At 43.5% G+C, this 13,023-nt stretch overlaps 2 protein-coding genes across 2 annotated transcripts in view; both read right to left on the bottom strand.

Annotated features, from left to right (window-relative positions):
* The window catches only part of SEC63 (SEC63 homolog, protein translocation regulator), an 81,472-nt gene extending 70,175 nt beyond the window's left edge, over positions 1-11,297 (bottom strand). Inside the window, exon 1 of the mRNA XM_005883823.2 lies at positions 11,128-11,297. Coding sequence (XP_005883885.2) covers positions 11,128-11,297 — 170 coding nt within the window. The remainder of the gene's footprint in view (positions 1-11,127) is intronic.
* The window catches only part of OSTM1 (osteopetrosis associated transmembrane protein 1), a 70,352-nt gene continuing 67,221 nt past the window's right edge, over positions 9,893-13,023 (bottom strand). Inside the window, exon 8 of the mRNA XM_014531278.1 lies at positions 9,893-11,493. Within this exon, the coding sequence (XP_014386764.1) occupies positions 11,405-11,493 (89 nt within the window). The 3' untranslated portion in view covers positions 9,893-11,404. The remainder of the gene's footprint in view (positions 11,494-13,023) is intronic.

The following is a 13,023-nucleotide window of genomic DNA, read 5'->3' as shown; positions in this document are numbered from 1 at the left end:
CTCTCCTCCCCGCCCCCACGCTACTTTCACGGACACGCCGCCGCCACCGCCGCTGCCGTCGCCTACTCTCGCGAGAAGAGAGAGTTCCCGCCCCGCTCGGTTTTTCCCTCCCGCTGCCTCTGCTTCACACGCTCGCTAAGGGAGACGTGGCGCGCGCAGCCTCGGAATTCTGCGAGGCCCCGCCCCTTGAGCTACAGCTCCGCCCCCAGAGCTCCCGTGGGCCCGCCCCCAGGACCCGGCTCCTGGTCCTGGAGTCCCTCCACCCTCCTGCTTTGCCTCCTGTCCCAGGACCCACTCCCGGCCCAGGGGGCGGTGAGTGGAGCCCCAACGACGGCTTCCGCGCCGAGCAGTGGGTGCGGGCTGTTCACGTGGTGGGATTGGGGGCGCAGAACGTCCTTGTCTCTCCCCCCTCTCCTATCCCTACCTCACCCAGTTCTGCCTTCTCGCTTTTTAATTTCCATGGCGGATAATCATTTTCTTTAGGTTCCGGATCCGCTCCTCCAGCCCCCACATTTTGGAAACAAGGGTCACTCAGAACAGGGCGGACAAGATTTTGTTTGCCACGTAGTGCTTGTTATTAAAAGACTGCGGTCTTCCATGCGCCCATTTTACAGCTGGACATTCCCCGAGCCAGGAGAGGCGGTGACCTCCCCGTCCCCGCCGCCGAGCCAACAGCGCTTTCTCCGACCCAGGCAGTAGGCGAAGACCGTGATTGCTTTATGTCCTATTACATAGTACACTGTATTTTTAAAAAGCCACTTTAAGACTTTATATTCTATTTACTAAGTTCCTTTCCATATACTTGCCATTGTTGGAAGAGAAATCTAGCCATGTGTCATCTTTTATATCATGTCCTCAAAACTAGTAGTATCATTATCAGTAATGCTTTCCTTTGCCATAGACTATGTTCACACGGATTCTGTCTTCCCTTTGAAATGTCCCATTTTGAAAGGAAATTTCAGAAAATCATTTTCGCTGTGTTTCCCTCCTCACTTTGTTCTGTATAAAGTTATCAAAGACTATATTAGAGGGGAAAATAAAACATAGACATGAGAGGAAGAGGACTGGACTATGAAGTCAGAGCAGTATTGTGATCACCCAGAGCTAAGATGCTCAGAACTATTGGCCTGGCTTCAGAAACAAAAGCTGGCTCAGCGGATATGGGTAGGATCCTCGTTTCTTTTGTTTATGTTGAATTTGTTATTAAGTCTTCCCAGCTATTAATGCTGAACTGGTTATTTTTTATTGCTCTGATTACATGTTTTACTCAGCATTTGTGTAAAGATAACACATCAGTTTTATAATCTCGTGGCAACATAAATTATTGATGATAAATACTTCACTTCTGACTTTTTTTCTGCAGTAGTAATCTTTTCACTGCAGCTTTGGGGTCATGCATAAGAGTGGCTTGAACAGAACTGAACCATGAAACAACATTTTGAACAAATCGCATTTATTTACTAACATCCAGACCAGTCTAAAATATGATTTTTTTTTACCAAAGCAGATTAAAGATTTGAAAATGTATTCTATTTCCAAAAGTATAAACACATTTCACCCTAAAACTTAACTTTATTGAACATAGACAAACTCAAATCATCCAAATATTCTCCAAAGCAAATCTGAATTATACCTTTAATTAGTCACAGTTTCTGATTCACTGTAATGCTTTTAAGCCAACACAATAGTTCCTTTCAAGAGATCATTTTAATGAAATATTTAAAAGTAAATGAGTATGGTAGAACCAGAGATACCACCACATTTTCTTCTCGTTCTAATGGTACATGTTAAAAGGCATTTTTGTGTTGTCTCTATACGTGTCTATAAATGAATATTTAATTGCTAGGCAGATATTTCCTCTCAAGTGTAGAAAGCCTAACTATTTTTAGGTTCCTTTTAATAATTTGCTTTTTCTTTAGAGTGACTCTTTTCTTCATTGCAAGTCATCCTTGTACTACTGGTGTTGACTTACATTTATATATACCAAAATACATTTGTGTAGCCATAATCAACATTATTTAATTTTCTACTTAATGGAATTAGCCTCAAAAAGACTGGCATTACTAAGTAGATACATACAGTGTTTCCAGCCTCTTTCCCCCCAACCTTACAATAACCTTCACTGCCAAAGCCTAGCAAATCACCCTTATTATTTTGTTTCAGAGTCAGGATTTTTTTCCCATTAAAAGCTAAATCTGCCCAGATGGTGTGGCTCAGTGGTTGAGCATTGACCCATGAACCAAGAGGTTACCGGTTTGATTCCCGGTCAGGGCACACACCTCCCGGTTGCAGGCTTGGTCCCCAGTAGGGGGTGTGCAGGAGGTAGCCGTTCAATGTCATTGATGTTTCTATCTCTCTATCCCTCTCCTTTCCTGTCTCTATAAAATCAATAAAAACAATTTTTTTAAAAAAGAGCTAAATTTCTTCAGGTTAACCAATTTCTTTTATTTGTCTCTAATAAAAATGAAAAGTAACCTCCATCATAATGACAACAGTAACATCAACAAAGTAACATTTCTACAACACTTATGATTGACAAAAAGCTTCCACAACACTTTTTCAGTTGAAATTTCAAATTGTAGCCCTAACCGGTTTGGCTCAGTGGATAGAGCGTCAGCCTGCGGACTTAAGGGTCCCGGGTTCGATTCCGGTCAAGGGCATGTACCTTGGTTGCCGGCACATCCACAGTGGGAAGTGTGCAGGAGGCAGCTGATCGGTGTTTCTCTCTCATCGATGTTTCTGGCTCTCTATCCCTCTCCCTTCCTCTCTGTAGAAAATCAATAAAATATATTTAAAAAAAAAATTTCAAATTGTAGCCTACATGTGGAAACTTTGACTAGGTAAAAGGTACTAAACAATTGCAATTCTTTCATTCCCTATCCCCCTAAGGCCCTTAGGACTCAATGAAATCCCAATCTCAGACTTGGAGAGAATGTGAAGGGAGGTGTGAGTTAGAAAGACATTAGAACTTGTTTATGCTCAACTCTAAAACCATGAAAACAACTTTAAAAGAGGAGTTGAGGTCTATGTTTTTCCTTTAGTATTGGGAGCAGGTTTGTATTTTGGCTCCTCAGTTTTCATTAGTATGTTGTTGGACTTGTCAATACTTTTGCGATTACAAAGCTGAAAATTTATTGTATTACAGCAAGTTGTCGATGAAGTATCAACAAACTCAGGTCATTTCTTTATGAATTAACTTTATGCATCACCAATACAGCTAAATTGCATGGTGAAAAAGTAATGATTGGCATTGCAAAGTAAGCCATAAAATAGCACTTAGTGAAATTTCCCACCCAGATTGAATTATAACCTGGAAGAGTGCCATAAGTCAACAGAAGAGTTCACTCTGGGCAATTTCAAAGGCATAGATATTTGAGTAAGAAGAAGAAAAAAATCTCAGTAGAGATGAGAACTTCAGTAAAAACATAAATCATCTTGTTAAAAAGCAAATATTTCTGGGTCCTGAAGCTTATAAAATTGACGATCTCTAATTAAGAAAAATACAAAATTATAAAATTAGGTACAAAAGTTAATATTTACTATGGACTTTGGGTGATAATGATGTGTAATGTGGGTTCATCAGCTGTAACACTTGTACCACTCTGGTGAGGGATGTTGATGCGGGGGCAGAAAGGATATGAGAAACCTCTGTACTTTCCACTTTATTTTTCTGTGACCCTAAATCTGCTCTAAAAAATAAAGGTCTACTCAAAAGTTAATATCTATATTATAAAAGCCTAAGCGACTGTTACGGCAGAACGACCAGAAAGACTGGTCGCTATGATGCGCACTGACCACCAGGCAACAGGCGCTCAATGTAGGAGCTACCCCCGGTGGTCAGTGTGCTCCCACAGGGGGAGCGCTGCTCAGCCAGATGCCAGGCTCTGGCGGGAGCCTCTCCTACCTCAGCGGCAGGACTAAGGAGCAGCGAGGGAATGGTAAGGAACAGCAAGCAGGCGGGCGGTAAGGAGTGAGGGGTCCCAGTCTGTGAGGGGGCTTAGGCCCGCAGGCAGACATCCACCAAGGGGTTCCGGACTGCGAGAGGGCACAGGCCGGGCTGAGGGACCCCCTCCCCCCAGTGTATGAATTTTGTGCACTAGGCCTCTAGTTTATAATAATTGTAATTGCTGTAAGTTTGTATTCTACAAACAGAAAAATTCTGATAAATCCTATTTTGCATGATTCCCATCAGAATTTTTAAAAAATATGATACATTCATAATTGTATGCACTGCATATTGAGTATATTCCTACTAAAATAGATTTTCCTTTTTGACAAGGCTCAGTGACAATCAAATCCTCTGCTTACAAATTTACCATCTAATGAGTAGAAGAATTTTCCACAGAATAGTTTCTGGCTCCATACATTTTAAACAATGTTTCTCCTCCACTACCTACATACTTAAGGTGCCAGGCCTCGTGAGCTATATTCATATTGTGAATCAAAATGTGTCACTCCTGCCCTAGCCAGTTTGGCTCGGTGGTTAGAGTGTCAGCCTGAGGACTGAAGGGTGTCAGGTTTGATTCCAGTAAAGGGCACATACCTTGGTTGCAGGCTCGATACCTGACTCCTGTTGGGGCGTGTGCGGGAGGCAACCAATCGATGTCTCTCTCTCACATCGATGTTTCTCTCTCTCTTTGGCCTCCCTCCCTCCCTCCATCGCCCTTTCATTCTCTGAAAAATCAATGGAAAAATAAATATGCATATATATATCCTCTGGTAAGGATTAGCAACAACAACAACAAAAAAAGATGTATCACTCATGTTTCAATGCTGGGTGAGGTGGAAGGGGCATTCCTGGAAGTGATAGCAACTATACATCAAGTAACTGTAAACCACGTAAAAACATCATCAACTCCAGAATGAATGTACCTCCCAACCTCCAAATACACAGATTATTATAAACTCAGTCACTCAACATTCAACATTCTCAGAGCTCATACACACTATTAGCCAGTGTGGGGAGTACAAGAATGTTTAAGACAGGGTCTCTGACCTCCAGAAACTCACCTACAATCTAATAAGGAGAACAAAATATTTCAATAAGTGGACAAAACCCAAAAAAGAAATTGTAAATGTTATAAGAGATATATAAATAAATCATTTATAAGTTCATAGGAAAGGGTCCTTTCTTTTGACAGAGAGAATCAGAAGGCCTCAAAGAAGAGAGAAGGCAATTGAGCTAGGTCTTGAAACTTAACTAGAAATGAAAGAAAAAAGTCCAGGTGGAATCATCTCAGAGCACATTTGGAAAATAGCATGAAGTCCAGTCTGGCTGTGAATAGGAATAAGAGGTGGGAAAATACTTTTCAGTCCAGGTTAGTCTACACATTAGCAATACTTCCTTTAAAATGAACTTTATTAAAGGAGGACATGAGTGAGAGACATTGCAATCTCCTTTGGATGCTGAGAGAGAGAGGTGGTTTTTAACTAGTATGGCTTAAGTATGTTCCTGCAGTAAACAAGAGGGTGAACTAGCTCACCATTTCTACTAATTCCTTCTTTCCTCTTTACTCAGAATATAGTTTTCACTCTTGGATATCAGCCAAACCTTTTAAAGATCCAGTACAAAAGTTATATCCCGCCCAGCCAGTGTGGCTCAGTGGTTGAGCATCGGCCTATGAACCAGGAGGTCACGGTTCGATCCCGGTCAGGGCACATGTCCAGGTTGCGGCTCAGTCCCCAGTGTGGATTGATAATTCTCTCTCATCAATAATGTTTCTATCTCTCTCTCCCTCTCCCTTCTTCTCTGAAATCAAGAAAAATATATTTTTAAAAATAATAAAATAAAAAGGCCACGTATTATTGGATTCCAACTATATGACATTCTGGAAAAGGCAAAACTGTGGAGACTGTAAAACTATCCGTGGTTGCCAGGGTTTAGGGAGGGATGAACAGAACACAGAGGATTTTTAGGGCAGTGAAACTATTCTCTACTGTAACGTTAAATACACATCATTATACATTGTCAAAGCCCACAGAATAGAAAACATCAAGAGTTAACCCTAATGGAAACTGGACTTTGGGTGATTATGATGCACCCATATAGGTTCATCAACTGCAGCAAACATTTCACTCTGGTGCCAGATGTTGATAGTGGGGGAAGCTGTGCGTGTGTGGAGGCAGCGGGTATATAGGAACTCTCTGTACTCGCCACTCAATTTTGCTGTGAACCTAAAACTGCTCTGAAAATAAAGTCTATTTAAAAAAAAAAAAAAAGTGAGCAACTGGCCCTGCAGAGTGATGCTTAGTAGCTGTGCAACCATCCTCCCTGGAAAAAAACTGCCCAAGGTATGTCTCTGAGAGGCATGTTCTCTGGAACTTTGGCGTGATTCTCTGATATCATTGTGGGCATTAGAATATCGTTCTCTCTGAGGTTGCAAGAACTACTTAAATCAAGCAATAGCCAGGGTGTTGCAATCTTCCTGGGAATTTTCACTTTCTAGTATGGAGAACCACCAGCAGATGGCAATCAAAGACTACAAAACGTGGGTTTATCCTATTCAAAAAGATTTTGATAAACAGATTTAAGAATAATAAGGTGATAAATTTAAGGTAAGCAGAATTGTGGTTCTTCACAGAGCCATAATTTCTGTTGCTCAAAATAAGCAATTCTTCCACCAGTGACTGAAATAAATGTCTAACCTCAAAAAGGCACCAGGGACAAATTCTTAGATTTTTTCCTCAAATGACAACTTTGGTTAATGTATGTGAAAATGAATGAGAAGAGTTTGTTGTTTTTATTTAGACATTGTATGTCTTTTATATTTTCTGTTTATATCATAAATGTTCTTTGGTATATAAAAATGACCAGTTGTGTTAATGATTTTCCAATGACAGAAAACATGCACCTGTTGTAGAATAGCGCTGCAAAATCACCAGAAGGAAGGAATTTGCTCAAAACAATCCAGTGTGTATGCATGGGGGAGGGGAGTAGGAAGGGATTTCCACAGAGAGAGCTACAGTGTAGTAGAACCTGCAAAATATGAATATCGCTATTTTGTTAAGTTGAGACAAAGAAATTTCAACTTATAGTTTACAGTTCAGGCATATTTGATGACATAACAAGACTCCTTTACACATGGATGGTGGATCATTGTGGAAAACGATTAACCTGTTTTTTTAATGACAACATTTTTATGGGTCGGGGGCAGGGGCGGGGGAGCCTCATAAGGCATTTTTAAGAAAACAACATTGGACCTGGAGAGTTTTGGAAATACTCAGTGTTTAAGAGGAGCTAGGACCAGTACGTATTTTTTGGACTCCTACTAAGCATTGGGCAATATTACCTCAAGTCAGGTAAATTATTTAGCCCCACAGTTACACATGAAGGCATTCAGGTTCAGAGGGGTTCATAATTTGTCAAGGTTACATAACTAGTAAGTAATTGGGCTGGGATTTGAACGCAGCCCTATTTGGGTAAATATAGGCACCGCACTGTCATTGTTGGTCTTATTCTAACCAGTGATGTTAAACAATTGAAACCTCCTAGCTAATTCAGAAATGTAACCACATCACCTGGGGAAGTTGTTAAAGATTCCGAGTTCCAGGTCACACCCCTAGAGATTCTGATTAAGAAGATTGGGGGGGCGGGGTGGGAGCCCCGGAATCTGAGTGTTCAACAAGCTCCCCCAGTGGTTCTGCTGGAGGTCATCTTCCCTCAAATACTTGGAGAAAACAGGCCCAACCCAATGGACCTTAACCTTTCATGAGCAAAGAAGCCTTTGAGGACCTGATGAAAGCTCTGGACCTTTTTCTAATTTTTTGTTAAGAAAAATGCATATTTTACACCCCAAATTTTGCATACACCTTTAAGGGGTTCACAGGCACTCTGAAGCCACAGACACCGGTCTCGGGCGTGTCGCAGTTAAAAGTGGCCTACTTAGAAGGCTCTTCCTTCTCTCCACCCAGAGATGTCACGCTTCAGCCTCAAACAGCCTCCCACAAGACGAGTTGTTTTCTTTTTTCCTTTCTCATCAAATACAAAGGGAAGAGTTTTCCAGGAAAACGAGTTCACTGTTTGAAAAGGAGCTCCCCCTTGTAAATGGAGCCCGCTCTGGCATAGTGCTTCAAAACATTAAGCCGAAGCAGAATGGTAGTGTAATCTACACTCACGATGAGAGTCCCTCTGGAAATAAAGGTGTTGTGACTCAAACCGACAGTGGGGACCACAGATTCATTGGGTACAACCAGAGCAAAGGAGCATGAAATTACCTTCCCGCAAACCCCTTCTCTGACTTCTTTTCCAATCCCTAGGTTTTCTCTTAGGTCGCCACTAGCAAGCTAGCACTTGCATTGTTAAATAACTCCAGACTCCTGCAGCACATCGTTTGAAACATGAACATACAGAAATAACATGGACACAGAGTCCTCCAACATGTCCCTTTAATGAGTTCTGAATTCTGCAAGCCGGAAAGGCGAAAGAGAACACGCAGTTCTCGCTGTAGGTCCTGGGTCTGGATAACCCAACGGCGAGGAGTCAGGGAGGAGTTCCGTGCACACCGATTGGATAACCCAACGGCGAGGAGTCAGGGAGGAGTTCCGCGCACACCGATGTTATACATAAATGTCGTATGTTCATGTCGTTCATTACCATGTTTCTCTTTTATTAGTGTAGATGTCGTATATTCATGTCATTTTTTTCTCAGAAAAGAGTCCATGGCTTTCATCAAATTCTTAAAGGAATCTTTGGCTAGAATTTAAAAAGTAATTATTTATAGGAAGAGTCCTGTCTCACATGGGCTGACTAGACAAACAAGGCGGGCAGGGCCCAGCCAGCGTGGCTCAGTGGTTGAGCATCTACCGATGAACCAGGAGGTCATGGTTCGCTTCTGGTCAGGGCACATGCCCAGGTTGCAGGCTCGATCCCCAGTGTGGAGCATGCAGGTGGCAGCCGATCAATGATTCTCATCATTGATGTTTCTCTCTCTCTCTCCCTCTCCCTTCCTCTCTGAAATCAATAATAAAAATATATTTTTAAAAAGAAACAAGGTGAGCAGGATTGTGTGGGGCAGGCAAGCTTGGGGCATCTTCCTCAGACATAAAGTGGGAGACAACATTGTATATGTTGTGTATGTGTTGTGTGGATACAACATTGTCAGCCTCAGGTTTAGATCTGGAGCACTGTGCCAGAAGGTCCGCTCCCCCCTACGCGTCCTTCCTGGTGTGAGAAGAGAAGCACATTAGGGGGTCTGCAAGACCTCTGTCAGTGAGAGGGCTGATTATACACACTGCTCTGACTCCTAAAGTGCTTGTAAGTTAAGAATAATCTCACCTAACTCGTCAGGTTTGGGGGGGCGGGGCGGGGAGAGCAGGGGCATGGACATGAAAAACAACTGTAAAGCTCCAAGCACAGGGCCTGGCACAGAGTGGGCACTCAGAAGGTTTGCTTTTTTTCCGGGGCAGCGATGCTGACCACTAACTAACTGCTGCTCAGCTGGGCTGCACCTGTCAGACTGCCTGGAGTCTGGGCTTGGCAACCTGAAGGAAAACAGGTTTCCTTTAGGAATTCCCATTCTCCAGTCTCCCCTCCATCTCTGTTGCAAAGGTGAGCAAGGACCTCAGGCACAGAACATGCTTGAGGATCACAGGGAGTCCCAAGGGATGAAAAGACACAGTCCCTTGTCCTTGGCGTTGCTGGGCCCTAATAGGGCAGATAATACCAAAACTCAATCAGCAGAAGTCACAGGCTGAGGCACTAACTAAGCACAGATACACTGCAGACCTAAAAACAGGTTATAATAGAAAGAACAAAGCCACATGGAATCGACTTAAGAAACAGTTATTTAAGTTTAGAGTCATGAGTATGCAAAACAGTTTATTCTTGTATTATTATTTATTCATTATTGTACTGTTTTCCATATGAACAACTGTAAGCCTAGGTTTGCTCTACCCTGTATTTCTAAAATGGGGGAAGAGCTATGACTTGGGAGAAAGAGGGAGTGGGCTAAGAAAGGAGAGAAATGCCCCAGGTACTGGCTTAGGAGGGAGGTGACGGACATGGCGCAGGTGTTCAGGGCAGCAGGGGAAGCCTTGCTTGAGGGCCTGTGAGAAGATGACATCAGTTAGATGTGGGGGGAGGGAGGCAGCTAATTGGTAGAGACCCTTGAAACCCATGCTTAACAGTTTTAATTTAATTCAAGAGGCAATTGGAACTACTGTCGGCTTCTAAGGAGGGCAGTGATATGATCAAATGCTTGAGGACAGCGGCTCCTGCTGCTGTGAGCAGAGTGAATTGTGTGAAGACACTCAGGCAGGGAGGCTGGTCTGAGGCTACTTCATGATCCAGGGTGACAGGGCCATGGCCTAGCACAGGGCTCTGGGGATGGGATGGAGGAGCAGAACTGGAATAGATTACAGAGGATAGACATTCCTTTGTTCTTTTTAGAACCAGGGACACCATGGGGAACAGGCACAGAGGTTGGGACGGGCAGAGACAATTAAGCATTTACCATGTGGTGAAATAAGTGCTGTGACCACTGAATCCGAGAAATAGGAAAGTGCAGAGCAGGAGCAGCGCCCAACTGAGTCATGGGGCGGGACCTAGGTGGTCAGGGAAACCTTCCCTGAGGACGTGGTGTTTAAACTGGGAATTTGATGAAGAAGCAGAAATTAATTGAGTGAAAAAATCATCGGGTGATACGTTCTAGGCAAGAAGCTCCCAGGTGAAAGGGCAGGAGTGGAGCCGTGAGGGAAAGAATGGTTTCTGGAGAGGCTCAAGGGAGCTAGCAGGGTGGGACCAGACCAAGAGGGGCCTCGAGTCTGCAAGATGGACTTCAGATTTTATCCTAAGGGCAGTGGAGGGCGAGAAGAGAGGCATGGTTTATTGTTCATTTTAGAAAAATCTCTCTGGCTATGTTGTGGGAGAAAAGGATTGGGTGTGGCAGTTTCTAGGATGGGAGACTGGCCATAGTCCAGGGGAGAGATGATTGGGAGGTAGAGATGGAGACATGCAGATACGTAGGATGTAGAACTCATGGGGTGAGAAAGATCGAGAGGAAGAGAGCATTAGCAGGGACGTCATTAGCCCACAGAGGGAGAGGTATTCTCCCGGATCACACAGCCAGCTCGTGGAAGCATCAAGACTAGGATCTAAGTCTCTGGTTCTTTATAAAATAAGGAACTTACATATCTCTCCTCAACATGTTTTCCTCTACATCCTCACAATTTACAATAGATGTTTTAAGTTCTTCGTCTGCTAATTCCATCACCTCTGTCATTTCTGGATCTGTCTCTATTGGTTGATTTTTCTCCTGGGTGTGGGTCATCTTCTCCTGCTTCTTCGTATGCCTGGTCATTTTTCCTAGATGACAGACATTGTGAATTTTACATTGCGGGACACTGGATTTGCTATATTCTGACATGCAGCTAAGTTACTTGAGTTTGATCTTCCCAATGCGTTCGTTTAAGCTTTTTCAGGGCAGATCTGAGGAGGCTGTAGGACTTCTGCTTTCAGCCATGATGGAGTAACAGGAACTGGATTTACCCTCTGACCTGCAACAGCAACATGACCAGATTAAATGTGTGAAACAGCGGTGATCAGGCAATGGAGGACAGCGGTCTCCGAGAGATAGGAAACTAATGAGGTGAGTCCTATGATTTCCTTAGCTTTCTGTCTGGAGTGGTTTCTAGGCCACAGCAAAGTGGAACTCTGGTGGATCCTGTTGGACTCCCTGAATGGAGGAGATGGAGCTGAGAGTCTGGGGAGACCAAGGCAGGTAAAGTTCACAGGACAGAGTGCCAGAGAAGAGAGGACTGCACATGGGGAGAAGCCAGAGACTGCAGAAAACCACCTTCAAATAGTCCATAGAGTATTTATCAGCATGAATATGGGGGGCGGGGGGCGGGGAGTAACCCAAGGTTGGAAAAATAACTAAATGGATCAGAGAGACTAATACCTGGTACTGGCACAGACCTAAGAATAGTGTCTGTTCCCACCAGCCAGACCAGAAAACCCAGAATTCATGGAGGGTTGGTAGTCCTCAGAAGGGTCTTGCCTCAATAATGGGGAATGATTATTAGCCCTAGACTAAACACTGCTCTAGTTTACTCTAAAATATCTTAAACAAAAGGCCCAAAAGGATCAAGTGATTCTCAAATACCTTAACTTAATTTCAGAAAAATGTTGAATAGTTATAAAAATTCAAAAATATATATTACCCAACAAAATAAAATGTACAATGTCTGCCATCAAATCAAAGATTATCAGATATTCAAAAAAGCAAGAAAATATGCCTATTACGAGTGTGTGAGAGAGGGGAGGGGTGCAAAGAGAGAGAGAGAGAGAGAGATTTAGAAGTCTTGAAGGAGGAAGAGGAGTTCACTTTGTAGACAAAAGGCCCTACTTTGGCAACCCAGTAGGAGGGATTGTTATGAGCAAAGATTTGGGCATGAGAAAGAATGTGAGTATGGAACATGGAGAAGGTAGGTGTGAGTAGTGTATAGAGTATAGAATATAGAAAAGGAGAGGAGGGTGACCACACTGGAAGGTGGGCCAAACAGAGTCCTAGGATAAGCCATTCTTCCAGTTGCTTAAAATAAATATTTTAAAACTTGCAATCACCATTGGTTCCTCCCTCCCTCCTCCCTCCCTCCTTCCTTACACCCATCCCAATAGCAAGCCATGTTGGCTCTACCTTGATAAAACATGGAAGCCAGTCACTTCTCACTACCTGCATGATCCCCCTTTGTGCAGGTGACCGCCATCTCTCTGATGGAGCGCTGCGATAGCCTCTGAGCAGGCCTCCCTACCTCTGGCCTCATCCAGCCCTCCCTAGCATTCTACTCACAGTGTAGCCAGAGTAACCTTTTAAAAACTGAAGTTATCCCCTGACCGGTTTGGCTCAGTGGATAGAGCGTCGGCCTGTGGACTCAAGGGTCCCAGGTTCGATTTCGGTCAAGGGTGTGTACCTTGGCTGTGGGCACGTCCCCAGTGGGGGGCCTGCAGGAGGCAGCTGATCGATGTTTCTCGCTCATTGATGTTTCTAACTTTCTATCCCTCTCCCTTCCTCTCTGTAGAAAATC

Source organism: Myotis brandtii, unplaced genomic scaffold, assembly GCF_000412655.1.
Source record: "Myotis brandtii unplaced genomic scaffold, ASM41265v1 scaffold8, whole genome shotgun sequence".
Classification (NCBI taxonomy): Eukaryota; Metazoa; Chordata; class Mammalia; order Chiroptera; family Vespertilionidae; genus Myotis; species Myotis brandtii.
This window is presented reverse-complemented; position numbering and strand designations above follow the sequence as displayed.